Below are 26,495 nucleotides of genomic sequence, written 5' to 3' on the forward strand. Positions count from 1 at the left end.
TTTTCCATGTGATCTTAGTGGTTGCCTTCTTTTCCAGATAAGTTCTTTTGCTTTTCATTGTTGTCAATCTAGAAGTTGTTCTTAAACTCAGATAATAACAGTTAACTGGTTTTTTTTTATTAATTTCTTCTGAGATTTAGTAATTTTAATGGAAAAGTGAAAGATAATTATTTTAAAATATATTTCTCTACCTCCTGCCACTAAAGTAGCAGCTTATCATGTAGAATACAAAGAGGAGCTGATGGGGAAAATTGCTTCCATGTAATAACTCAGGGTTCTGTTTTAGTTTAGTAATAATTCTCATTTAGATCTGGGTGTAACTCCAGCTGCTCAGCTGTTGTACAGAACAGAGCAGTATTATCTGATGTATGCATCAGAATTCAGAGGTCCTCAGGCTGCTTTTTTGTACCTATGGTTCTCCCAGTTTTGCGAATTATTTGTGAAGCAGTGTTCTGAGAGAACGCACTTCTGTAGGTACCTTGTTCCTGAGAACATGGGGAGGAGATGCTGGGAGCAGAGCAAGGACTGCTCAGGAGGTACCTAAGTAGGGTTTGACTAATGGTGAAGTATTAATGAGGGTTTTTTTATGGAGGGTTTGTTTGTTTTGTCAGGAACCACTGTGCTGAGTTTAGTTCCTCAATGAGGGCTTGAGATGAAGCAGTTTTATTTGGAGAGTGTGTGGGGCCTTTTGTCTCTCTGAAGACTTTATGATCCATCTTCTCATGTGGAATTTGTATCACTTCTATGTTCAAACAGGTTTCAAATAATGGGGTTTTAAGTGGTAGTTGTAATGTGACCTATGAATGTTCTTCTCAGCAAGCAGCAGCAACCCAGCTATAGACCAGGCTTGAAATGTCTGGGTTTCCAGCAGTTTTATTTATTCTTTCCTAAAGAAAAGTGACTGTTGATCACTATTTAGACCTTGTGTGTGTCTTTAAATATGTAGGTATATTAAAAATGCATGTGTGTGTTCACATGGTTGTCTCTGTCTCTTCTAAGAGTAAAACAGGTCCACAGAAGGTAGAAAACCAGCAAAGAATTAATTTTGTCAAAACTGGGAAGGATTAGATATGAAACCATGAGGAGGAGATCTAGTCCAAATACCAAATCAGAGGAGTGAACAACACAGAAGGAAGGAGAGCATAGGAGAGTAATATATTGCATTGAAGAATAGGGGTTTTCTCCTCCTTAGAACATCTAATAGCTTTTCCTCCATCCATGATCTGTACCTGCTATGAGTGGGAGTTTGGAGCTGTCTGACTGAGGGAAAGGTGTCAGGAGGGAAACTCCTTACCTCTCAAATATCCAACACGTAAAAGATGCAAGAACCACTTTGTTAAAGCTGTAGTTCTTGAGTGTGTGCCATTTGGTAGACAGGGGCTACACACAATATCTCATAGTGGTAGAAGGCAAATACAAGAATAGGAATATTTTTAATACTGATTCCATCTGGCTGTGGAGGAGACATTGCTTGGATTCAAGCTGAGCATCTCTGATGTTTTTTGTCTTTCATGCCAGCTCTATGTGGCCACAGAAGCCATCCTCATCGCATTGGTGGGTGCGACTCCTCCCTACCACTGGGATCTCCAAGGGCTCTCAGCTAATCAGAGCCATGGCAACCATTCAGTGAGCGAGCAGGGAGCTTTTGGGGAATGGCTTCTGACTGCCAATGGCAGCGAGGTGCATAGGCACGTGCACTTCGGCAGCAGCTTCACATCCATAGTCTCTGAGGTAAGTCTGAGATGTGTTTTGCAGCCTCACGTGTTAGTAGTAAATCTTTTGGGAGAGGTCTCCTTGTACTGCTTTTTCCTTGCATACTAATGCATGTTTTGATTAGCAAATGAAACGTGCTACCTCCACTTAGAGCCCAAGCTAGCTTTATATTGCTGTGCAGATCTTGACCTGTGTTCTGCTCCAAAACTTCCCACCTTTTCTGTGTGGAGGTTACATATTGCATCCTGCAGCCTGGTTCCACATTTGAGCTGGAATCATGCATTCATTTTACTAATTTGCTCAAATTCCTTTATGGACTCTGAGCTCTTTCTGGCCATCCCCTTGCTGAGCTCCAGTGCATGTAGTGCATCCATCATGCAGTCAGCAGGAACTGGAGGGGAAGTGGTTCATGCAGTCTTTGCAACTGCAGATACAAGAACATGGGCAGTGGGGAGTCATGTGGACAAAGCAGCTCCCTCACATTTGATTCCAAAACAAGCTTTGGCCTCATTGGCATGGCCTCTGTGTTTTTAAGTGGTTTCTTTTATGGTCTAGCCACAGTCCCTACAGGAATGATTCCAGACTCTGCATTGATGTGTGCAACACCTGCCCTTCCTGGGTCTGTCAGTATCTGTTAATGTCAGATTTTTCTTTATAAGAGCTCTGAGTGCATTGGCTACAAGGCCTGAATGTAGAGCTGAACTGTGGAGTCCAGCGTAGTACCACTTGATAGTTTGTGGCTATTGTCCAGAGGTATTAATGCTATCCAAATTATTCCTGTAAAGCAGTTTATTGGTTAGGAGCATATTAATAAAAATGGCCAGCTTTGGAATAGTACCAAGCCATTGTGTACAAAAGGCATTGCTGCTTATTCTTGCAATAAAGAGGATATGAGTACTTATGATACCATTTAAATTATAATTTTAGTGGATGGTGGATTTCTTAAGCATTATTTAAAACTCAGGAAGGCTTTTGAATTTTCTCTGGGGTTCTCTTTTATTTATTTTTTTTTAACTTGCCCAAGAATCTTTTACTCTCTTAAACTTTACAAGTGAGACATGCTTGTAGAGCCTAGCATATGACACAGATCTTCTTACATTTTGGTTGCATAAATAAGAAATGTAGGTAAAGAACAAAGCCTGCTTGAGCATTAAAAAATCCTAAAAAAACTCCCCAGCCAAAAAACCCCAACCCCAAGGCAACTTGTGTAGAGTCTGCTTTCTAATTCTTTAGCATATGTTTCAGTAGAGGACCATTTGAATAAAATCTTTGTACCTCTTTTGTTTCCCTGTATTAAAGTACAATTTTTATTAATTTGTTGGGTGAAAATTTGATATATTTGGAGGTTATGTGCTAAGCACAAATATTTTGAGAGACAACATACATATCTGGAGAATATTTCACCACTAATTCATTATTAATCTAATTTCATGATTGACTGCAAAGAATTTTTTTCCTGCATTTAAAGAGAGTGTGTCAGTGCTTAACCTTGTGGCATCATTGATAACATGACCATTACAAATTTACACTGAAAAATATTCTGATGTGAAAAGCTTGCTTTGTGAATAAGCATATTTGTAGCGCGTTTTTATGTAGAAGAGAAAAGCCTTTTGAGCTCACTAAAGGGCATAGACATTGAGATAAAACTTGAGGAGAAATTTTGCTTTGCAACCAAATTATCCCTTAATCCCTGAATGATTCAGAAAGCATTTAATGTCAACAATTTTCATGTTGGCAGCTTTTAAAATTTTTATACCAAAAGTTAGGACATGATTCTTGTAGCTGTTATAAAACAAACTGACCGTGTTAGTTCAGGATAAAATTAATCTCATATGCAATTATTTTACAAATGTATTTTTCTGGGAATTGTTTTTGAAGTCTGCAGATGCTTCAAAAGCTGATTTATGGTCGTGTGGTTGGTTTCAGTTGAATTTTGTCAGTCTTGGCACTTTATGGATGCATTTCCTACTATTATCAGTAACTACCTTCCTGTTAAAGTAACAGTTCAGAATGAAGTAAATCTAGAAAGTAAGCAAGTTATTTTCTTGGAGTTTATGAATGATGTTTTGTTAGCATCCTAATCTTTGTGAGATTTAATTGCATGGCTCTGTTCTCATGATGAGGTAGTTTATAACTGAGCTTTGAAATAATATAAGCTTTGCTAGAAAGGATATTTAATGAGATTTTGGTAGAGGAAGAGAAGATTATGAGGAGAAGATTAGATAGAGTTATTGCAGGGATAATGACATAATCACCAGCTTACCAGCACAGGAAGAAGAGTTGGTTGTCACTAAAACGAAACATTATCTCAAGGTGAAAGAGGGATAGAAAAAGAAAAGAACAGAAGACGTGGAGTGTTTAGTATGTGAAAGGAAATAACTTTTGAACATTGAGAGCATGGCATATTTTCATTCTGCACTTCTGTGGGGCAAAGAATTTTGTCAGGTTCAGCTTGAGATATTAAGTCTGTAAGAATCCAACATTACAAGATGTGTTTGTGTGGGAATTGAAGAGAACTGGAAATGATGAAGTACGCTGTAAAAAAGATGAGTGTGTGCAGAAAACCTGACTAACCTGTCTAGTGCTACCAAAGTATTGCTCAGGGACAAGGCAATTCATAAAGAGGAGCTTGTGCAGGAATATCTTCAGACATAAACCACAAGTATTTTTTCACAATGTGTGTTCTACACACTGCAGTGACACATGTCAATAGGCAGAGCTGAATCTATTTAGGTTAACAGTTTTACGTAAAAGAAGGCAGAAGACGTGAAAGTGGGAGAAAGCTGCAAAAATTAAGAGTATTGTGAGGATTCTGTTCTTGATTTCAGAACCAAAGACTGCATTTGATTTGGGAGAACTGCAGTAGTTAGTATCCTGTGAGGAGTTTGGGAGACAGCAGTGGGGACCAGTGACTTACTGAATATGATGCTTAGGAGATTTGTGAAGAGTTTTATCTTCTTTAAAATTTGTAACATCCCTTCCAGCTGTTGACTGGTGGTGAACTGTTTGGATTCTGAATAATTTGCCTTTTTGCTGGTTTGTTGTTTCTGGTTTGTTTTTTTTTTTCTCTCCATCCAGTGGTTTTTAATTGGCAATGCATCTTACAAAGTCAGTGCTGCCAGTTCTTTCTACTTCAGTGGTGTGTTTGTTGGAGCCATTTCCTTTGGCCAGCTGTCGGATCGCTTTGGGAGGAAGAAAGTCTATCTCACAGGTAACCCTTGACAAAATGAATGACATGAAGGTCATTGGCAATGGCCTGAAGATCTGTGGCAGCAGCCCAGTTTCTGCTGAGAGTTTGATATGCAGCTGTAAATCATGTGCTGTGCTTTTGTTTGTTTTGGCATTCCAATATACTTGTGCCATGGAAGTTGAGACAACAAATCAACATCTCACTGTTCAGTCACCATTTGGATTTCTGTGAGGGGTTCTGGGTTTGTGAGTTACACCGTAAAAGGCTTTCACTTGTGCAATATTGTGCTCTTGAGATCTCTGCAAGTTGCAATTAGTATTTTTAGTAGATTTGTAACAGCATTCTTACATGTATAACCTGCTAGAAATTTGTTGCACCTTTTATCCCCTGTCTGCATGATTTAATTTTTATATATTTGTGGTCCTCATACAGTTTTGTCATAAGCTTTCTAACTGTCCCTGGAGCAAACAACATTTGAAACAGCATGTTTTGTGTATGTTAAAGTTGTGTGTCAATGCATGAGCATGTAGGATTTAAAGAAATGTTTTATGCTTTTTGTTTTGCTTTGAAGGAACAGCACTTGTTCAAAGCACAAAAAGGTGGGCCTGCTCTGCATACAAACCCACCATGTATTGTCCCCTGGTGATGTTTCTCTTCTCTAGTTTCTATACACTGGTCTCTAAAAATGGGTAGAGATACTTGGTCATATATTTAACCTGTGCCTTCTGTATCAGGTGTAAATATAAAACCATCTTTAACAGGAGACAGACAATGATTCTGAGTGTATAAAATACTGTCTGCTATGAACTGAATTTAAAGGCTCAAACTGCAAACTATGCATTAGAAGACCACTCCTGTGTCCCCTCCTTTTTGATATTGACTCTAGGTATTTAAATTTCTTTCCAAACCTGTGGCGGTGGTGTTGACTGTGATGGCTTAGGACAGACACCAGTGGGCATCAAGTAAAGATACCAGTAAGTGCTTCTGTTTCTTTAGGCACCCTTCTAAAATGAAACTTTTTGCTTTATTTTCCAGGTTTTGCACTTGACATCTTGTTTGCCATTGCAAACGGATTCTCACCCTCATATGAATTCTTTGCCGTTTCCCGATTCTTAGTAGGGGTGATGAATGGTGGGATGTCACTGGTAGCCTTTGTTCTACTGAATGAGTGTGTGGGTACAGCCTACTGGGCATTAGCAGGTAAGCTGTCTTTATTGTCAGAATTCACAGATTTCAATCTCACACACCACTTGAGGCACACAAAGCAGTTGCAAATTTAGCTCCACTTGAGCATATCTGTGATCACAGTCTTTGAACACTGCTTGTTCAGTATGAACCTTGGACAAGCAGGGTAGATGACTTGGGGCCATTCAGACCTCTGCATCACTCAAGTTGACAAAAGATCCAGCTGAGACCTCTCCCATGAATGTTACCAGCTAAATACTCATCCAAGGTGTTTGTCACAACTGAGCTCTACTAATCAGAATGTTGGACTCTGTTAAACAGAGTCAAGTGCTTGTATGTTAAATATAGATTCTTCCTGGCAGTTCTTAAAAAGAAATCAAAAGTGTTTTTATATCATAGGAGGATGAGAAAACTGTTGCTTATATATTATTAAAAAAAGTTGTACCATGTAGTAATTACCCTTAGGATTTAGAAGATACAGACACCCTTAACTGTCTTGATTTCTAGTGTTGGACCTGTCCTTCAGAAATGTGTGTAACCTGTACTGCTGCTGATGCCTTGTCAAGGCTGACTAGAACAGAGGCTAGATGGAGTTAAAGAATAAAGTAGCTATTTATTAAAAGGCCTCAGTGGATGCACCTTGGGCAGTACAAGAGCCCAGCCAGGGCTACACCCAAGCTGAACCAAAATGGTTGCAAAAATGGATGACTGGTCATGAGGCCTCTCACTTTTATAAGTTCTGATACAGCTGCATCAGAACTTACAGCTTGATAGCTTTAGCTTATGAAGTACCATCTTGTTTTTCTCTCTTCAGTTCATTTTGTTTATGCTCCTGGGCCTGAAATTTGGATCAGTTGTCCTTGGTCCCGAGCTAGAAAAGGAATTGTTTTGTTTAGCTATTCTGTGAAGAGTGCTTACCATCCCTTAATATGAAGTTGAACTGCACACTAAAGCAGTACAGAATCTGAAAATTTTGAAAGCTAAAACTTAAGGCATCACTAGAGCTCCAGGACCTGACTTAGAAAGCCCAAGAAGTGCTATGCTGAGACTGTTTTAAAATAGGGTGTCTTATAAATCATGGAAGCCACAAATGAATACTACGTATTCCTAAAACTACCAGTTTTTCAATATTTTGTAGTATTTATTTTTACACATAGAAAGGTACATACTTACGCTGCATATATACAAATATTTGGAATTAGAAGACTTCATTGTTCACAAGGCTTTGTTGGGTGTGGAATATGTAGAAGAACACTTTTGGGGATTTTATTGATCTTTGCAATTAGATATAATACTTCTGCTCTACATGAAAGAAGGACAGGGTGTTCTTTGGTCAAAGAGCTGTGGTTGTGCCTGAATTGCTGAATGATTTTTTGCTGGTGAAGAGTTAGTTCTTGTCTGATGCCATTTGTTGTGATTTACTAATGTTTCTAACAGAAGTGATAATGTGTTGTTTTTAATTGTATGTTAGGTTCTATTGGTGGCTTGTTCTTTGCTGTTGGAATTGCCCAGTATGCTTTATTAGGGTATTTCATCCGTTCCTGGAGGACTCTGGCTGTTGTGGTTAATCTGGAAGGAACAGTCGTCTTTCTCCTCTCTCTGTAAGTTGTTCAAACTGAGTTTCATAGAGAAAGATGTCCAAAAAACAAAAACCATCAAACAAACAGAGTACCCAAACTGTTAAGTCAAGTTGCCTTTCTAGGATGGCATGAAATGGTGTAAATAAGGTATTTCTCTCAACTTGTGCACCCCCTCCCCCCACATGGTCTGTGGTTTCTTTGAAAGTAGTGCTGCAATGTCTGAGCCTGTAAGTCTCCAGTGTACTGTGTGTACAGTATTAGTGTAGATGGGAGCAGTCTCCAGGGTGGAAGAGAAGCACATCCTGTTCTTTAGCTGGTGTAGGTAGATGACTAAACTGGTGTGCAACAAGGCACTATGAGTACATGGTAAAAGATACAGGAATGGTTTCGTATTTATCTGATAACATGATACTTCTCCTGTGTTTACATAGAGGGAACAGTATCAGAATTACTTGCCTGTCCAGTCCTAAAAGTGACATGCAAAAGAAAAAAATGGGCAGCTCCCTTTAATTTTTCAAATATGATCTTTTTGGAGATAGTAGGGGCTTTGTGAATTTCAGCACTGAAAGCTCTGTGATGCAATGTGGTCTTTTCTTACATGCCTTCTGATATCTAAATCTCAGTAAATAAAAGTAAATAAATTACTTTAGCTGCTGTTTAAACTAGAGGTCTTTTCCTTTCCAATGTCTATTTCACTTCAATAACTCCTTGAATAAAGCTTTTGCGCCTCAAAAAATCCACACAACCCTTTCAAAGGAAGCATCAGAACTCAGGAAAGGGTCCTTGAGGCTGTTCATGAGGTGAAAGGCAGAAATGACACTTGGGATATTTCAAAACTTTGTGGTGATAGGCACCCTTGGGGAAAAAAAATTAACTTTCAGATTTGTAGGTAGAACTTTTTGAAGTGAGTTATACCTGTGATTTCAGAGCTGTGCTCAGAGGCCTATCTTTTCTGTAAGAAAATGTTTTTTTTTTAAATTGCAGATTTCCCACTGCCTCCCTGCCACATTGCTTAAAAATTACCCAATGTAGAAAATACTATAAGATTTTTATCCTGAGCAAGAAAATATGTTCCTTTCTAATCACTTTTTTTGGTGAAAACATAGAATCACATTCTTTTAAACTCAGAGGAAAAATAAAATTTTTGGTCTGAGGCAAAAATCTTAGAAAGCTTCTGGCCAAAGGCTAAAGTTTAAATTAGTTCTGGAAACCTGAAAATAATAGAAGATGTGTGTTGTAGACATTGTTGGAGTTGCATACCTGTCAAGTGAGGAACATGACCTTTGCACAGTTTCTGCCTCTTTGTCTGCAGGAGAGAATTTGGCAAAAAGCTGAAAAATAAGAAGTTGAAGTTGGTCTTGTAGAAAATGTAAAATGGAACTAATAGCTCTTACAAAAGCATCCTGTGTTACTTGTAGTAATCTCTGCCTCTTTAATTCTGAATTCTCCAAAGACAGAATCCTAATCATACTGTAACTTGTAATGTTCTTTCTATGTGTGTATATATGTATACACTCCGTGTAATTTCTTGTTATCTAAATTATGTACGGTTTATGTTTCCTTTCAATATGCCTTGTTTCTGTTTCAGTGCATGAATTTTATACCTGAAGGGTTGTTTGAAAACTCTTTATTATACTGAAGTGCATTTCAGCCTTATTCCTTTAGACAAGTCCAGCCTCCCAGAGAAGAAAACCCCTAAAGGTGTCTGTGTGTGTGTGTGTTTCAGCTTCATTCCCGAGTCCCCCCGCTGGCTCTACTCCCAGGGCCGTCTGAACGAGGCAGAAGATGCCCTCTACCTCATTGCAAAGAGGAACCGCAAGCAGAAATGCACTTTTTCATTGAAACTCCCAGCAGAGAGGAGCTCCAGAGAGGCTGGCAGCTTTCTGGACCTGTTCCGATACAGGATTCTCCTGGGACGCACCTTGATCATGATGTTCACCTGGTACTGGAAATACTTTGTGGGCCCAGCTGTGCTACTGCAACCTATTTAAGTCTTTGAGAGAGTGTGGTGCTGAGAATTGCCTCATCCTACAGATTGTTAGGGACACTGTACCTAAAAACGATCCTTTGTAGTATTTAAGTATCTATTACAGTATTTCCTTAATAAATTTCTAGCAAAAAGTCATTTTTACAGTCCAGTTCTGAGGTATTTTATCTCTGCATTTCTCTCTTGTGTTTTGAGTCTCAAAATAGTTGAATACTATCCCTTTTGTTCTGACCCATAAGGCTGCTGAGATTAGTCTCAGTGTCCTCCTCTTAGGCCCAGAGCTGTCAGTATCTCTTCACATGGATTATTCCTTGTTTTGTGTGTAAGGAGCCCATTAGCAGGTGGGTAGCCTACCTTGTCTAATGAGTAGACATTGTAGGCAACAGTTCTTAAGAGAAAGTGCTGGCTGTTGCTGCAGTGAGGGGCAGGAGCCCATGATGCTCCCCCTCTAGTTATTAGCAAAAATTTAACATCAAAAGTGCCTGGTTTTTTTCAGATATCTTGCTAGCCCTGAGGTCTTTCACTGCTTTTTTAAAAAAGCCTTGCATGACATAATATGGAGGTCCTTGGGCATTACTGCTTGTGTAGTTGCTTTTATCATGCATATATTTGGGAAAGATGTATCAATTAAGAATAAAACAAATGGTTTTGTCAGCATACAGCACTGAGCTGTTTTCATGTTGCTTTTCCAAGTGCTTACTGCAGAATAAATAGTTGATTATTCTCTTCCTTAAATGAGAATTGCTGATTTGCTGCAGAATGAAGTAGTGACCAGTTTCTTTCCTCTCTGTAAAGACAACTCCCTTTACAGGGGTTGACATGACGATAGGGTTACAAAAGAAAAATTAAACAGAGTTAGAGAATGAATTAATAAAGTGGGACCAGGGTGTAGAAATTAAAAGAAAGTTGAAGTGTTGTTTGAATTGCTTGAGAAACTTAGTTTAGACATAACTGGAAAAAGTATGGATGAAAGTGTAACCTGATAAAAACAAAAGGGACAAGGACATTTCTGAAGTTAAATAATACAGTCATGATTGTATTTTAACTTTTTACTGATTTGTGCACGTTGTTCCTAACTGTAGTCTCAAGTTTTACTCAGTAGAAAGTCAGGAATTGGTTCTTTGCTGGGACAAAAAGGTTTATTTCCCTAGAAGGCTTCATACACGTACAGAGAAACATTTTAGACTTATTTGCTGAAACACTAAATATAGTTTATAGTGTATTGTGCCAGACCAGTGTTTCGATTTGGCAGTCAAAGTGTCAGCTCTGATTTAACTTTTTTTTTCTCTCCTCTCTTTTGCAGGTTTGTGTGCAGCTTGGTTTACTACGGTCTTACACTTAATGTGGGTGACTTAGGCGGAAGCATTTATGCCAATTTAGCCCTGTCAGGCTTGATAGAAATCCCAGCGTACCCAATCTGTATTTACTTGATTAACCAAAAATGGTAAGTATGGAATTTATTAACCCATTCAGGATTTCCTTATAACTTTTCTCAGAGATAGGTTTTCTGTGTATCACACCTCCTAGCTTGTCGTGTGCGGCTTCCTGCTTCAATGTGAAAGTGCCATTGATTTATGTCTATTTCAAATAGCAATTTAACTTGTTTTCAGTCGCTCACCTCATGGTGAGCCATCCCTCTGACTTGGGTGGGGTTGATGTAGCGGGGAGGACCCTGTGCTGCCTCCAGGCTGACACTAGATAGCGTCCTTCCCACCGCTGCCCCGAGATCCCATCCTGGCTTCTGGGACAGCTATCCCCACTCCACAGGCCATCCTGTGGGCTCAGGACCTGCAATAGCAGTACCTCTGTGAGCTACTGTGAGAGCAGAGCAGATATTCAGCCTTTCCTGAACCACGATGCTCTGGACAATGTGTCTCATTTTTTTTAGAATTTCCTCCCAGTCTCAGCTCTGTCTCCTGAGGAGGTTTGTAAATGTCACACACAACGGGAAGCAACCCCAAATCCTAGAAATTGTGTCACTGTATAAAGTTGGTGCTCATTTTGTTAAGTATGCGGCAGAAGCTTGTTTAAAAACGGTGTGAGAGGAAGCGTTGGTAGAAGATGCAATTTATAATTCCCAGCTGCAAAGAAAGATTCAGTGTGAATTCAGAGGGTTCATTACTCTGCAACCCACAAACCTAATGCAGAATATAAACCTTTGTTATCTTTGTGTATCAGGTTTGGTCGGAAACGAACGTTGAGTGCATTTCTGTTCCTGGGAGGATTGGCTTGTCTTATTGTCATGTTTCTGCCCAAGAAGAGAGGTAAGTAGTTTTTTGTTTCTGAAGTATATGATAAGAACTGGTAGAAACAACATCCTACAGCATAACAATTTGATGGCTGCTGGAAGATTAGGCTCATACCACATGTGAGTCTCTATTTTTGAAACCAGAGAAGCCAACTCATTAGAAAAAAAGAATAAGCAGTAGCCTCCCTAAGACCTTAGAGAAAACTTGTTAGTAAGGTTTAGATTTGAATTTTTGCCTTTGGATTCTGCCCTTTACTTCTGTTCACATCAGTTGCTCCTTTCCAGTGTTTTTGACATCATACCAATGAATGATACTTTTTCTGGTATCTCCAATAGCTAGATGATAGGTTAGTGTAAGTAGTACCCATGCAACTTGGATATATCTCTCCGAGTGGAAGATCAGTGTCAGAAGATCTGAAGAACTGAGTGATGGAGCAGGTTTCCATCTCTCCCACACTGCTCTGTAATATTCAAAAGTAGTGTGGTTGTGGTAATGGTAATGTGGCTACACAACTTACAGCTCAGGAGATCATTCTGATAAACTTCTGAATTGGGGGATCTTTAAGAAATGTGAAATTAAACATCTTTTGTGTAAAGATGCACTAATGTTAATTTTCAGATTATGTAGCAATTTTTCTTTTTAAAACCAGATAGATAAATTCACTTTGCTCGTAAGATCTATGGATGTGTATTACCTTTTGTAAAGTAAGAGAATGTCTCAAATGCTTGAAGAGTGATTCAGGAAATTAAACATCTATGACAGAGTGCAGAATTTGCTCTAGATGACAGTAGGTCTAATAGGCAAAGCTTTTTTAAAGGGACACAACTCAAATTTTCAGAATTACTCCAGGTGCTTGAGCATGGACACTTGGAAATATTCTGGTTTGGCTGGTACCAGTCACCATGTATTCTTTTTATGTCATTCCAAACATAAGATGTGAAAAGAGAGGACAGAACTGTGAGACCTCAGGAAATCAACTGTGTACTGAACTGCCCAAGTCAGGCAAGGGTGATGTGCCTGGGGAAGTGAAAGGGCTTACTGGCCAGAAGCAAGCACCTGTCTTCACTGGGCATGAGCTCTGATTTGCCTGTTAAAAGCAAATAGGCACTGGCTGTTCTGACAAACTAAGCTGGATGGGAAATTTAGTGTGATTCCTCACAGCATCTTCCTTTCAAAGTAATAATGTTAGAAGAATATTATCATACTATAGAAATGACAATGAATCAGACTTCTGTTAAAAAAAATTTGCTCACTTTTGAAAAATGTATCTGTTATACTCTTCTTCAACTTTCTGATAGAACTAATTTAGTATTTAATTAATGGTAGACCGAAAATACTGAATTGTAGCTTCAGCTTTTAGATTCTTCTCTAGTTTCCTTTTCACACCATACTATTGTGTGATTGAAATAATTAGAGGTGTATTGGAGTGCTCAAAAGCCTTACAAGGATCACATTTTCTCTCAGATACTGGAGTGTTTGCAGTGGTGAATAGTCGCTCTCTGTCTTTGCTGGGAAAACTGACAATCAGTGCTGCATTTAATATTGTCTACATCTACACATCAGAACTTTATCCCACAGTCATAAGGTAACACAATTTTAAGTCTTCATTTTTTTCATTCTCTTACATTATCATCTTTTATTTTCTTATTTTTTTTTTCTATTAACTATAGTTTTTAATTTGATTTTTTCAGTTACATATAATGGTTAGATGTAGTTACACATTTGAAATTTTTCCCTTATCATCTTCTCATTCCCTCTTCCATCAAGTTTGCAGTGTTCTCTTCAGACTAACCATATTTTTATGTGACAGTTAAATAGACCTTCAGCTGCTTGGCCTGCTTACAACTCCCCTTCTACTAATGAGGATAACTATAGCACTGCAGATACTTCTCTTAATGAGTGCTTTATAAAACCAGACAACTGTATCATCATATGTGCTTAACCAGGAATATTGAAGATGACTGGTCAATAAACTTTCTAGAAGTAACTTGATGCTTCACAGGCTGTGTGTGGGCAATGGTAGAGGCAGAAGCACCCCCTGCTTGTGCTGACAGAGATGACAGAAGCTTCTGCCATATGGGTGCATGTGATGGTCAGCCACCAGTGAAACTATACTGTGGTGTTTTTCATGAGTGGGTAAATCTGATGATAAGTAGGATTTGAATAAATTAATTCGGCCAGAGTTTCAAACACAGGCAAGATGCATGAACTAAAATCACACTTGTTTTGCCTATTTTGTATGTAAAAATTCTGAATGTAAAGGGGATTTTTGCTTGATTTTAATAGTAAAAAACATGTTTCATTCCTGTCTTGGGATGCTCTCGGTTACATTTGACTTTTCTTTGCCAGTTAATGTGCTCAGGGTCATGACTGATGAGTCTTTTTCCTTGCTCAAGTAACACTTTTCAAAAGATTAATAATTTTTGTTTTTTTTCATAGGAATGTTGGAATGGGTGCCTGCTCCATGTTTTCCCGTGTTGGTGGAATCATTGCACCTTTTGTCCCTTCATTGGTTTGTCTGAACTTCTCTTATGTATATTTTTGTTTGTGGCTCTGGTGTATCAGAGGCTTACAGAGATGGGAATATTTGGGATAAATTTCATTTGTAAATTAAGATACATAAATTGCCTATCTTAACAGTATCGTGGTAGGCCAAAAGCATTACAGTATCTTCTGTGTGATTAGACAAAACCTCAGCATTATTTAATTTAGAAGGTATTTTAGCTCTGTACGAATTTTGGACCTTAAAATACAATAATTTCAAATCACCAAGATGGTGATACCAAATTTTAAACCCTGCACAACCTGGAGACCCACGTGGTTAAAAGAACTACTGCATCAAAATTAGGCATATGGGCTCAATAACTCATATTTTTGAGAAAAAGTTTGTTTTAATGTCAGTGCACTTCATTAAATATCCATGGGTTATAAGTATCAGCAAAGCAGTTCGTCTTTCAGTAAATGAAGGTGATGTGGAGATCTGATACACCCTCAAGGCAAAGAAAGATTCTGAAGAACAAAACAGGGGGATGACACCATTACTTTCCTGTGCTTAAAGTGTTACATGTATGCAGGTAAAAAGTGTGCCAGTTTTTCCCAGCTGTTTTCTGAGGCCCAGTGACAATTCCTTTAATGTGACAGATTTAATCTCCTGTAATTTTCCTCTCTGCCATTTGCCATGTTACGTGTGAGGCAGAAGGTTAGGAAAAGGGCAGGTGAGCACAGGGAACCTTTTAATTTGCAGAAGGAAACACTGGGCAGGTGAGAGCGTGAGCACCTCTGGGGAGCAATAGGCAAAGCCAAGACTGCTGCCGATCTACCAGGTGGATTTAATAGGCAGCTTTTATGTAGCAGTTGGGGCATTCATTATATTGTGTCTCCCAGAGATTTGATACTGCATGAGACACAAATCTTAGATCATAATGTTTGAAGGGGCTCCATAAAAATGAAAGTAGTTCTGGTTGCATAATAAATGAACCCTCATTTGAGAAAATAATAATTTTTGTGCTTCATAATTTCTTCCCATATTTTAAAGAATTTTCAGTGTCTGGAGATCTCGTAATAGTAAAAATAGGAGAAGTTAACAGCTGAGATAAAAGATGAAATGTCGGTCTTTTATTTCATCATGGCCTGTTATTTTTCTCAATTTAGAATTGCTCTCTACAATGTGAGTTTTTGAAACAAACGGCTAAACTCTTTCCCTGTTTTAAAATAAGCCTTCTTTACTGTGAGAGCATTGACAGGCATCAGGAGTATAAACTTTGCTTATAAAACTTTGCTTAGGCTGTCACAGGTGATGACAGGAATACCAAAGCTCAGCTGAAGTTAAAACTAGCAAGGAGCATAAATAGGGATTCTATCAGCTAGAAGAAATAAGCCTGTTGATGAACGGGAGGGGCTCCCATTGGTAGGTGACATAGATGAGCTGAAATACTTGTGCTTCAGTCTGGAGAGACAAAGTTTCTCTCCAATACTCTGCCTATCAGCACAGCTGAGGAAGCAGAAGGCCAGCAAACAGTAGGAGGAGCAATAGGTTCAAGAACACTTAGAGCTGAAAGCTTTGCATTCCATGGGGTAAGAGTCCATGAGAATGGTTGTGATAGTGGGAAAAGTGTTCATCATCTGTAATAAACCACTATTGCAGTGAAGGATTGCTGGTAGCTGTGGGAGGGAAAAAGCTAATCCTGTGTGTCTCTTCAATATCAGAAGTGGAAAGTATTACAGGCTGAGCACCTCTTAGTCTGTGGGAGGATTGAGACATGACCTCCCAGAATCTGTTTATAAGCATGTGAAGGCAAGGAAGGTAATCAGGATCAGTGAACATGGATTTATTAAGGACAATTCCTTTTCAGCCAGCTTGATTTAATAGTCAGCCATTTCATCATGGATGAGCAAAGGGAGGAGAGCAGAGAAAGCTTTTGACACTATCCCATGTTGTTGGCATATGTTTGTCACAAGTTTTGGCTTGGGGGTTAGATAAGAAATTTGGAAAATAATGTTATTGAGAAGCTTAATGCAACCTGAAACAATCTACTTGGAGGGGAAATCTTCATCCTTGGAGTTTTTTTGCTATTTGATTTTGTGAAGCAGTGATTGACCTTATCTAATTGATGCTGTAGTTGTGCTTAGAGTAGGTGGTTGGCCAAGATGACCTCAAGAGCTCTCCAGTCAGCACTTCTGTGTTTCTGGGGTATCTATTCCCTTCTACAAAAGAACGTTGCATTTGTTAAAAAGTACATATGTTAGAGGCAAGAACTGAGTTCAAATTCAGCAGGCATTTCTTTTAAAGTTCATGACAAAAATCTGTGGGGTTCTAGTAGTATTAACAAGATACAATTGACAATACTAGTAAGAAACCCAAACAAACAAAAAAACCCACGACAGATGGATTGGTGAATTTGTACTAAATATGAACACAAACACTGCCAGAGGGAATGGTTGTAAAGGCTAGGTCCTTTAATAATGCAACATGAACTACAAGGAACCAATCTCAACCTAACTCTGTTATTTTTTCCAGAAATCTGTACAGTGGTCTCTGCCTTACATTGTGTTTGGAGCAACTGGTCTGTTGTCTGGGCTCTTAAGCTTACTGCTGCCAGAGACCTTAAACAGCCCCTTGCTAGAAACTATTTCAGACCTGCAGGTGTGCTCCTACTGGAGGCTGGGTGATGAAGCCATGTCACTGCAAGCCCTAGATGGCTCACAGGTATACTGATTTTTTTCTAGTACTTTTCTGTTGTGTTTATTTTAGCTGTCAACTTGAATTTGTCACTCTAAATAGATTAGGATAATGATCTTTGGCCTGTGGAGGATAGGCCCCAAGGAGAAGAAAGTGTAGCAACCCTACCATCATGTCTGAAATGTTTTCTGGAGATGCAGGCTGAAATACAGCAGGATTAATTCATCCCTTCAAGGCCACAAGCTTACAACATTTTCCTTTGGGATAAAGTGATGTCTGTGCATCTCTGATCTCTAAGACTGATGGCTACAATGTGCTTCAGCCAAAGCTGGTCACTGGAGCTTGAGAAGCCTGAGATGTTAACAAAACCAGAAGCCTGTTTGTAAAGGGCTGCTCTCAAAGGCAGCACACTACTTCTGACTTGCCCAGTCTGTTCTAGATAGGCTCTGAATGGGTTAAAACCAGACTAACCTCTGAGATCTCTCCCACTATTGACTCTGGGAAATGAGATTCATTGAAAACATTGGAACTACAGAACTCCAAGGTATAAGCATAAATAAATGTGGCAGCACGATGTTTTTCAATGAGGTTTCCTTTAATTGTGTTTTTCAGATCACTTTATTTTGTTAAACTACTGGGCACCTCTCTGGGTGTCTGTATCTTTCACTCATGTGGAGGTTTTTTGACATGGTTAATTCTCTGTGAATGAAGTGAGATTAGAAAGAAGCTAGAGAGCTGGGAGTGGGTGTTTGAATCTGGGTAAAGTTTTAAATTTTAAATCCTGGTCGCAAAACTTTAAGTATGGAGGGATTTACAGAAATAGAATAAGTGATCAGAAGACATGAAGGGAAACTCGTAACAATGTTAGCTGCCCCATTAGGCTGAGATGAGACAGGAGCCTTTTAACACCTTTACCTTCATTTGAATAATTGTTGGTCAACCATTCTGACATTCACAGGTAGTCATATTTATTTTCACAGAAATCAAGTACTTCTAGAACAGGAATATTTGCTTCCTATCAGAAGCTTCAATAGATTGCCTTGTTTACCAAGTTTAGTTGTAATAGTTCTTGATAGGACAACACAGTTTAGTGACAAAAGCCTTGAAGAAAGGCTGAAAAAGGCAGCCCTGTAACTGTTAATTTTATACTTTAGGTGCTTTACATGATTATTTTATAAACATTTTCAACTATAATGGATAATGTGTTGTGGCACCACATTCTTGCTGACTACACAAATCCATCATATACGTTTACATCAGCTGTTATTTTGGTAATTACATGATTATTAGGACTTAATTGTGCAGATGGTTTACCAACGAAAGCAATTTTTGTAAGCAGTGCAGGTGTTCCAGCTTACAGGTGGGAAGTCACATTTTTATTTTCTTCTTTAACCAACTACAGTCAGTATTACCCTTAGAGGTAATTTGTTAGTATTCCCACAAATTGGTTAGCTTATGTCCTCTCAGGTTTAAATCTTTGCTTGTCCACCTGTAGGCTTAAAAATCCCATCCTAAAAAGGACCCACAAAGGGGGGGTGTTGTTCCAAATGGTTTTCAGGAACATTTTGCCCAGATAAATGAAAATTACTGAATCTGAATGGAAAAGTCATTGTTTCAGGCCTTAACTAATCCTGTAACTTCAGTGAAGTTATATCTGGAACGCATTAGGGATTTATTTTAAAGCTCACAAAGAAAGTGCTGATAAAATGGAAAGCTGTTATACATTAACCCTATTTGACAAGGCCATGAGAGGTCTCATGAAACTATTGTGAGAAAGATTTAGAATTTATTTGGCATACCCTGAATTCCCCCTGTGGAATCCATTGTCATTTTGTACCATTTTCAAGATAACATGTGTTCTGATTGCCCAGAATGGAGGTTTTGTTCCTGTTAACATACGTGAATGTGATATTCAAGTTGGACAGCATCCAGTGATAGCCTGACTTTCCTCAAATAGTTTTAGAAGTCTAGGGAAAAAAAAAAAGCCTAACATGATTCCCTTTACATCTTCTGACAGGTCGTAGTGCTCAAACTGCTTGAAATTCCTTTGCAGTTAACACACATTGCTGTAGCAAAGCTCCTCTGAAGAGAGATCTAAAGCTACAGATTTTGCTTGCATGGTACTGTCAGTCAGGAGCACTATTTCCACTTCTCTATTTTTCATCCTCACACTTTTCTTAGCATATGACTAGGCAGGCAGAGGTCTTAGGATGGATGCAAGCATATTGGGGAAAAATCCTAAATAATCAAATTAGATGGAGTTTATACTATCAGGAGAACCTTTTTGACTGGAATCATTTGTGTCAGTTCCATGGAAAAATGCTACACTGGCCAAATAAAAATCAACTAGCTGTAATAGCTGACTTTATTTTAGGTATGTGTATAAATTATGTGTGAAAAGGATTATGACTGGAGTAGGTATGCCTACAATAGGGATTTTACCTTCTGAACATACAGCATGGTAATGATTTTCCCTTTTCCATAACACTTTCATTTAGTATTGCAGGGGGATCTTTTTAATTCAACTTGCACAGTAAAATGCTTGTGCTACCCAAGGAAAAGTATTAATTGTGGATGGAGAAGCTTTACCTAGCAAGTAATATGTGTGTTCTGAACTACTGTGTTTCCAGTAGCTCTCCACAGAGTAGGAATTAGACTAAATTTAAGAAAGTTTAGTAGATTACCACTTCAGAACCACTCTAGCTAGTCTCTCCTGCATATATTCTCTAGGGTACTGGTGGAGCAGAGAAACTCCATCCACTACAACCTCATGTCTTTTAAAGATACTTGGAGGAATCAAGGATTTTAGCGTGAATTCACATGTCTTCTACAAAGTTTTAATACAGTGGTTTGACCTGTGTTTTCTTACCTTTTCTATACCAGCATTCCATAGAAGTGTAATGGTTCATGCTCTATATGTTGAGATTTAGTGGCTTCAGTCTAACTAACTACTTTTCACTTCTAGTCTGGAGACAAAGACAGCTCTACAGGGAGTGGAAGTGAAGATGAGGAGTTCTATGATGCTGATGAAGAGACTCACATGATCAAGTAATGAAAAGAAGAAACACTGGCCTATTTGATGCCTCTTCTTGCCCAGTCAGTCCAGCTGTATGACAAGTACTGGGGACCTTGCTTGCCAGGCAATGTAATTGGGCAAGTGCCTGCGTTTTTCCCTACTTGGAAGAGGGATTTGTGTACTGTTCAGGCTGATGACACCACTGATGCTCTCCATACAAGGCAGCCATTCCAATTTTTGTGGTTCAGAATGACAGTGCATGGACTGCATTTGAAGCCAGGTGAGACTGCAGGAGTGGGATGATGTATTTCAGAAGCCTAGGAAACAACCTAGGCTTAGACAGATTTGGACAGATCATCAGTGCATGTGTTAGTATTTTATTTTCAAGGTGGTGGATTTTATTTCAATACAAATTAGTAAACTTTGAAACAACCACTGTATTTTTCCACAAGGGGGAAAGTGGTTGGAGAATGTGCTGTGTGCTACTCCAGTGGGAAAAAATTGCTGAAATTGTATGTTAAAATGGCTTTTGCATAGTCAGTAGAGGAGAGGCAGCTGTGAACAAAAGGTTTCTCTGTGTGCACACCTGTGCAGAGTTACAGGTGCAACTGTTTAGTCATGAGCTGGGCTTTACCTTAGTGATAATGGAAGGCTGGGAGGAAGGACAACACAAAAGAGCAGCCACAAAGCCTTCGAACATAAGGAACGTTACTGACTTTTTTTCCTTCTTTTCATACACAAAGCTTTGTCTTGGTCTGTCTTGTGCATATGTTTGCCACATGTTCCCCACATCGCAGCATGGCTGTTTATAGCTTTGCCTACTTTTACCTTGTCCTTACTTTGCCATAACTATTGAAGCTCAGCAACTTCTCTGTGGAGTGAAATAATTCTGTGATGGATATCATTTCCTGGGTGCGACAAAGGTGAGGTATTTCTCACATACTGTGTGTGTGGTGTGATAGAATGTATAGCTTGCTTTTGTGGACCTATTTGGGTCTTTGTTTCTGGAAAAGGCTTAACTCTGAAGTGGTAAGAGGAACTGTGTGGTGCTGTTATATTTTGGGTGCTATTTTCAGGAAGTTGCTAGTGTTTGTTTTAAAATCTTGTGTGTAGCTAAGATTTTCATTTAAAAAGTCTGCAAATCTCTTTGGACCTTTTTGGTTACTTGATGTTTTTTAACCAATGCTTGCTCAAGCAGTTGGTTACTTGACCTTGTTAAGGAAAACAACTTAACTTCCCTGTTTCACTGAACTTCCTGTAAGTGCTTCGTTAGAGGGATATGGAATCCTGAAGTATGAAACATGAACATGTGGAACATTCCAGTTACAAAAATGAGGCCTTACAAAGATTCAGTTTTCTTGACGTTGTCATCTTCATCCTCTGACCTGTGGCTTTCTCTATTAAGATTGGTTTCCATACAACATTAGTCTTCCTACTTGGAGTTCCTAGCAAAGTGGCACACAATGGCAATAAATATATTTTCAGGCTCATGAGTAATTTTTGCAGATCTTAGAATTAAAAAAGGCGTGTCTAAAAATATCAAAATGTCTGCTGAATATTTCCTCGTTCAAGTGGGAAGTTCCTTTACTCTGCAAGGAAGTGAAAGTAAGCAGCATCTGAAGTTTGCAGCTAGCTGCTTGAACTTTGTTCACTGGGAACTGTAATACAGAGAGCAAAGTGCAGCTGCCCCGATTGGTGCAGAGAGCAGCCCAGAGTCTGCAGTTTCACACATGCAGCATTCCAGTTGGGTCTGAACTTGATCCAGGTGTTGACTCTGAGCCAAGCTGGAAACTTCAGTCCCTATGAACAGTCTATCAATATTGTTGTGATTTTTGCCTGTGTTATGAGTGTCGCTGGAAGAATTCTCGCTCATGATCTTCACTTTCCCCCCCACCCCCGACTGTTGAGTAGTTGTTGTAGATGTGGCACTTTTTAACACAGCTGGATAGTCTTTCTGCCTTATTTGACCCTTTTGTGTATAAGAAAATTGCACCAAATAAGGTACTTTGAAAAGTTGAAGCTATTCAAATATTTTAAATTTTTTTCTGGTACTTTAATTTATGGACAGCTGTGAAAATTACTTTTTATTGCTGATGGCAGACAGCTGTAAGCCTGGCAGTAATAACACATTGCCAAGAACCAACAGTAGTTTTAGGTGTCTGTTGCCTCTGTCCCTCTTTGGATGTTGGGTGTAAGTCAGGAATAAGTCAGGAATTTAATAATAAGTCAGGAACTAAATAATAAGTCAGGAACTGTCATTACCCGTTTCTGGCAACCTTGTGTAATGGCACAAGACCGTCATTCATTAACAGTAGGATTCTCTAATAGTTCAGGTGGAAAAGATTGCTCTTTGCAGGATGTGAGCTAGATTTTGTGAGTCTTCAACTAAAGTCTTCTTGTTAGTCTTTAACTAAAAGTTAAATTTACCTCTGCACTCATGCACTTCTGTATCATTGGTATACATATGTAAAATTGCAAAAACAAGAGTGAAGACAAAACTAGCAATTTTTTTGCACAGGAATTTTTGCTCTTTTTTTAACCTTAAATCTGTCCCATGTTTTCACCTTTAAAATTTTAAAGGGACTATTTTAAAAGGAATTTTAAATCTTCCGTTGTTGCTTTCCCATATCAGTTAATTCAGAAAGTGTAGAGGAGAGAATCCCTACAGGAGGAGCTCAGCAGTGTAGCGTCAGACTTTGTTCTCCAGCTTTCTGTTCTGAAGTTCAAATTCATTAGGTGCATTAAGTTTCTCCTCTGAGGCTGTTCATTTTCAGTATGAGTTTGCCTTTGATACTGTTCTTCTTACCCATGATATGTAATGCTTTACAATATTGAGATAGTTGTACCTCAGTGTCTGGGTAGTAAGTTTGCCATGAGGAGCTACTGGAAAGCAGAACACTGGGTACATGAGCTTACTGCATATTGCAGTGCTAGGAGTCTGAGACCAAGGTTCTTGCTACAGTTTAGTGCAGTATAATAATCTTTTGCCATGTTTTTTGCTAGAGTAGCCAATACTGTTAGCTATTTTCATGTTGCGTAGGTACTAAGATACTACGTTTCCCAAGATGAAATTTTTTCTCTGGATTCCTTTGGCTGTGATTTTTTTTCTTTTTTTTTTTTTTCTTTTTTTTTCTCTTTTCTTTTTCCAGGTAGCTGACTTAGTGGGATTATGCTAGAGAGAAGAGAGCCTTTCCCATGGTGCTGATTAGTCAGGTCTCAGCAGAATCCCAAACATACTTCACCTACCTGAGGAGCTTACAAGTGATAAGTGAATACAGCTAAGAGTGAAGGAGAGTGACAGGTCATGTGAGGCAGCATGGAGGAGAATGAGCTGGGAGAAGTAAAAAAAAAAAAACCAAAAAAACAAACAAACAAAAAAACCAAAAAAAAAAAAAAAACCAAAACAACTGGAGGATTCAACTGAAACACATTAGGGCAAGGGTAAGTGAAAACACAAAATAGCAGCTGTTGGGTAGAAATACCCTTTAATACAATACAATTTCAAATTTCTCCTGAAAACAAAGCTGATGCTCTCTATTTAGGAATTGGGAAAGTGCTGTTCAGAGACCCCTGACATACCAGAAACTTAGAAGCTCTGTGTTAAAGGAGAGCCAGAAATGACTCTGTTCAGGTCAGGATGCTGAGTGAAGAATCTCTCCAGAGACACCTAACATGGAGCTGGTTGCAGCTTTTTCCACCATAGTTACAGTCGAGGCTTTAAGGATGGGAGCCACATGCTCATCAGCTCAAAGTGTGCAATCCATGCCAGCTTTTCCAAACTGTGTGTATGTTCTGAGGTTAGTAGGATATAATTTACAGAACCATGGGGAATGCAGTTGAGCCTTACATTTTACAGTGTATTTCACCTGAGCATATAAAAGCAGTTTGCAAGAGAATGTTTTTCTTGTATTCAGGAAAAGGGGAAAATGAGGAATTTTTCCCGGAGCATGTTAAAGGGAACATTAGAACTAAAGCTCATGTTCTTGAGTCTTCTAAATGCAGATAATAATCACTGAATGCAGATTGGGTGAGTAGTCTTTTGTTTTTGCTGAAGGTTGTGTACTATTTATCCCTTTTCCCACCCTGTGAGCCCTTCTCTGGTCATGCTCTTTGACACAGCTGAATCTGTGACTGCAGACTGTGAGCCTTGCAGTAAAGATGTCAGAAAAGCCCAAGAGCAGTGCTGTCATTTGATGGTGGAAGTTAGTGTGGCCTGACACAATGCTTGTATCAGAACTGTCTATATTCAGCTGTTTACCAAACAGGAGACTTAGGGTATGCTGTATTTTGAGTCTCATTCATTGTATCTTGCTGCAAGATACGTGGTAGAAAGACACCTATGTAAGAAAACCTCTCTGGCAGATCTAAATGTGGAATTGGAGGGCAAACAATTTTATACATAATTTTTCCATGCTGTGTATTTTAATGTATTTTAATTTTGTCTAGTCTGTTGTAGCCTTCAGATTTTCCAGGTGCTACTGTTAATGAAGGCTAGTAGAGCTGGGTAAAACTTTTACCCAGGTAGTCTGAATTTACTGAATTTTCTCATCCTAATTTTGGTACTGTTCTCTGTTTCTGTCATTCTGAAAAATGCTCCTGTATTACCTAATAGGGAACAGATTTTTTTGTTCTAATTTTTAGTGCCTGTTTAATGAAAGTAGTCTTTTAATTTCCTCCATCAATTTTATATGGGACTATGTGTAAAGTAGCATCATAGAATTGGATTATATGAGAGCCAAATACAGTTTTTGCTGGAAAGCAATAGTCCAAAACTGGTTCTAGCTGCCTTTATTTAGACTTAATCCATGCAGAACTGGTCCGTCAGAGCTGGTATTTACCAGCATCCCTGAAACTATAGGGACAGAGTGTTACCTTTGTTTGCTTGTCTTTCATTGCTCAGATCACTTAAGTAGCTTTTGTCTCTGAGAAACCAAAGAAATTAAATGAAGGATTAAAGTGTTCTTTTTGTAGAACATTCAGAGTTTATACCATGTAGCCATTACAGAGAAATCTGTAGAAATTATTTTGATTCTGAGTTGCAAATGTCGAAGTTTACTCTCTAAGACTGATAAAACCTCGTTAAAAACTGCATACTGGAATTCGTTAGTTCATTCATCAATCTTAAAAATTAGCATTGCTAGTAAACAGTTTGCCTGGAGCTTCATGGGATCTAGCAGGTTTTATAAAATGCACACTCTGTTTGAGGCATTACTAAATAATAATGTATGGATTTTAAATCCCTACTACAACTAATATTCACAAGTCAGCCTTATCATGGCTACATGTTTGTCAGCAAAAAAGCAGATGGATAAAACTTTCTGCAGCAAGGGCTGATTAGGCCCAGAAGAAGGATTCTCTTTCAAGCTACTCTGCTTGAAAGAGATAATTCTCTACACATTCTCTGCCATGTGTACAGGATAAAGGGGGACTGTGGGGTGTATACAGCAAGATTGTAGGATGGAGTATGTTTAAATACTTGCCTGCCCTCATTCACTAAAGGTTTCTAGAGGAAATCTGTCTTTAACATGCATATTTCTGCTTCCCACCAGCACATCTGAGGTGCTCATATTGTACCTACATTGTCAGGAGCCAGGCAGAAAGTATGGTGGCAAGAAAACCTTTGCCAGTATTAGAAGTTGTATTTACTTAAAAATATCCTAGGAGAGATATCTGGTACATCTGTTTTCAAATAAAATGTTTTTAAATTATGGAAGCCTGATTGGGAGACAGGCATTTCTGATGTTAATCTGTAAGAAAAATCATTTTTGCAGATACTGATGAAAATTGTTACAGAGCAAACAACTGCTAGGTGATTTGTGAGGAAAGTTGTGTATACTTTGATTTCAAGTATGCCTCTAAAATAATGGTTTTTAGTATTTGATCCCTTTCACTCCTCAAATTCCAACCCAAATTTTACTTTGTTCTTGTTAGAATTTGAGTAATGTGGAAGTGGGAAGTATATTTTTCATACAGATACTTTTATTGCACTACCTTTGCTTCCTGAATCAAATAGTATTTTGATTTTTTAAGCTACCTCTTTTATGTTGAGTTTTTTTTTGTCACTTTTGTATTTAATTGGTTTTGAGGAAATTACAAAATATTTCCTTTTTTTATTTATGTGGGAATCCATTACTTAGTCCTCAAGTCATCCTTCCCTTTTAAAGGTTTTGTCAAAGGCCTTTTAAATTTAGTTGAAAGACTTAAAACTTCTGAGGAGCTTCATAATTATGCAGTTAGAACATGATTTTTCTGTATATGTTTTTTGTCTTTAAAAGGGACAAAAAGCCCTTAATTTTGTACTAATGTAAGCTGAAGGCATGACTTTTCAATGGCAGTAGATTTAGAGTCGGGGGGCTTTAATCAATTTAATTTATTGCCAGTTAGAGTTTTGTTACT

The 26,495-nt window shown here is 38.5% G+C and overlaps 1 protein-coding gene across 2 annotated transcripts in view; it reads left to right on the forward strand.

Annotated features, from left to right (window-relative positions):
- Nucleotides 1-23,452, forward strand: part of SLC22A15 (solute carrier family 22 member 15) — a 34,563-nt gene extending 11,111 nt beyond the window's left edge. Inside the window, exons 2-13 of one of the 2 annotated variants that reach the window (XR_013339453.1) lie at nt 1,519-1,731; nt 4,792-4,924; nt 5,939-6,103; nt 7,560-7,689; nt 9,395-9,610; nt 10,959-11,099; nt 11,834-11,919; nt 13,369-13,489; nt 14,344-14,416; nt 16,922-17,110; nt 20,049-20,379; nt 23,249-23,452. Coding sequence is in view for 1 of the 2 variants with exons in the window: in XM_021548849.2 (XP_021404524.2) it covers nt 1,519-1,731; nt 4,792-4,924; nt 5,939-6,103; nt 7,560-7,689; nt 9,395-9,610; nt 10,959-11,099; nt 11,834-11,919; nt 13,369-13,489; nt 14,344-14,416; nt 16,922-17,110; nt 20,049-20,135 (1,554 nt within the window). In the remaining variant the exon portion in view is untranslated. Of the gene's footprint in view, nt 1-1,518; nt 1,732-4,791; nt 4,925-5,938; nt 6,104-7,559; nt 7,690-9,394; nt 9,611-10,958; nt 11,100-11,833; nt 11,920-13,368; nt 13,490-14,343; nt 14,417-16,921; nt 17,111-20,048 lie in introns of both variants that reach the window. The other variant, XM_021548849.2, reaches the window with a different exon arrangement.
- The last annotated feature ends 3,043 nt before the right edge of the window (nt 23,453-26,495 follow it).

This window comes from Lonchura striata, chromosome 2 (assembly GCF_046129695.1).
Source record: "Lonchura striata isolate bLonStr1 chromosome 2, bLonStr1.mat, whole genome shotgun sequence".
NCBI classification, from domain to species: domain Eukaryota; kingdom Metazoa; phylum Chordata; class Aves; order Passeriformes; family Estrildidae; genus Lonchura; species Lonchura striata.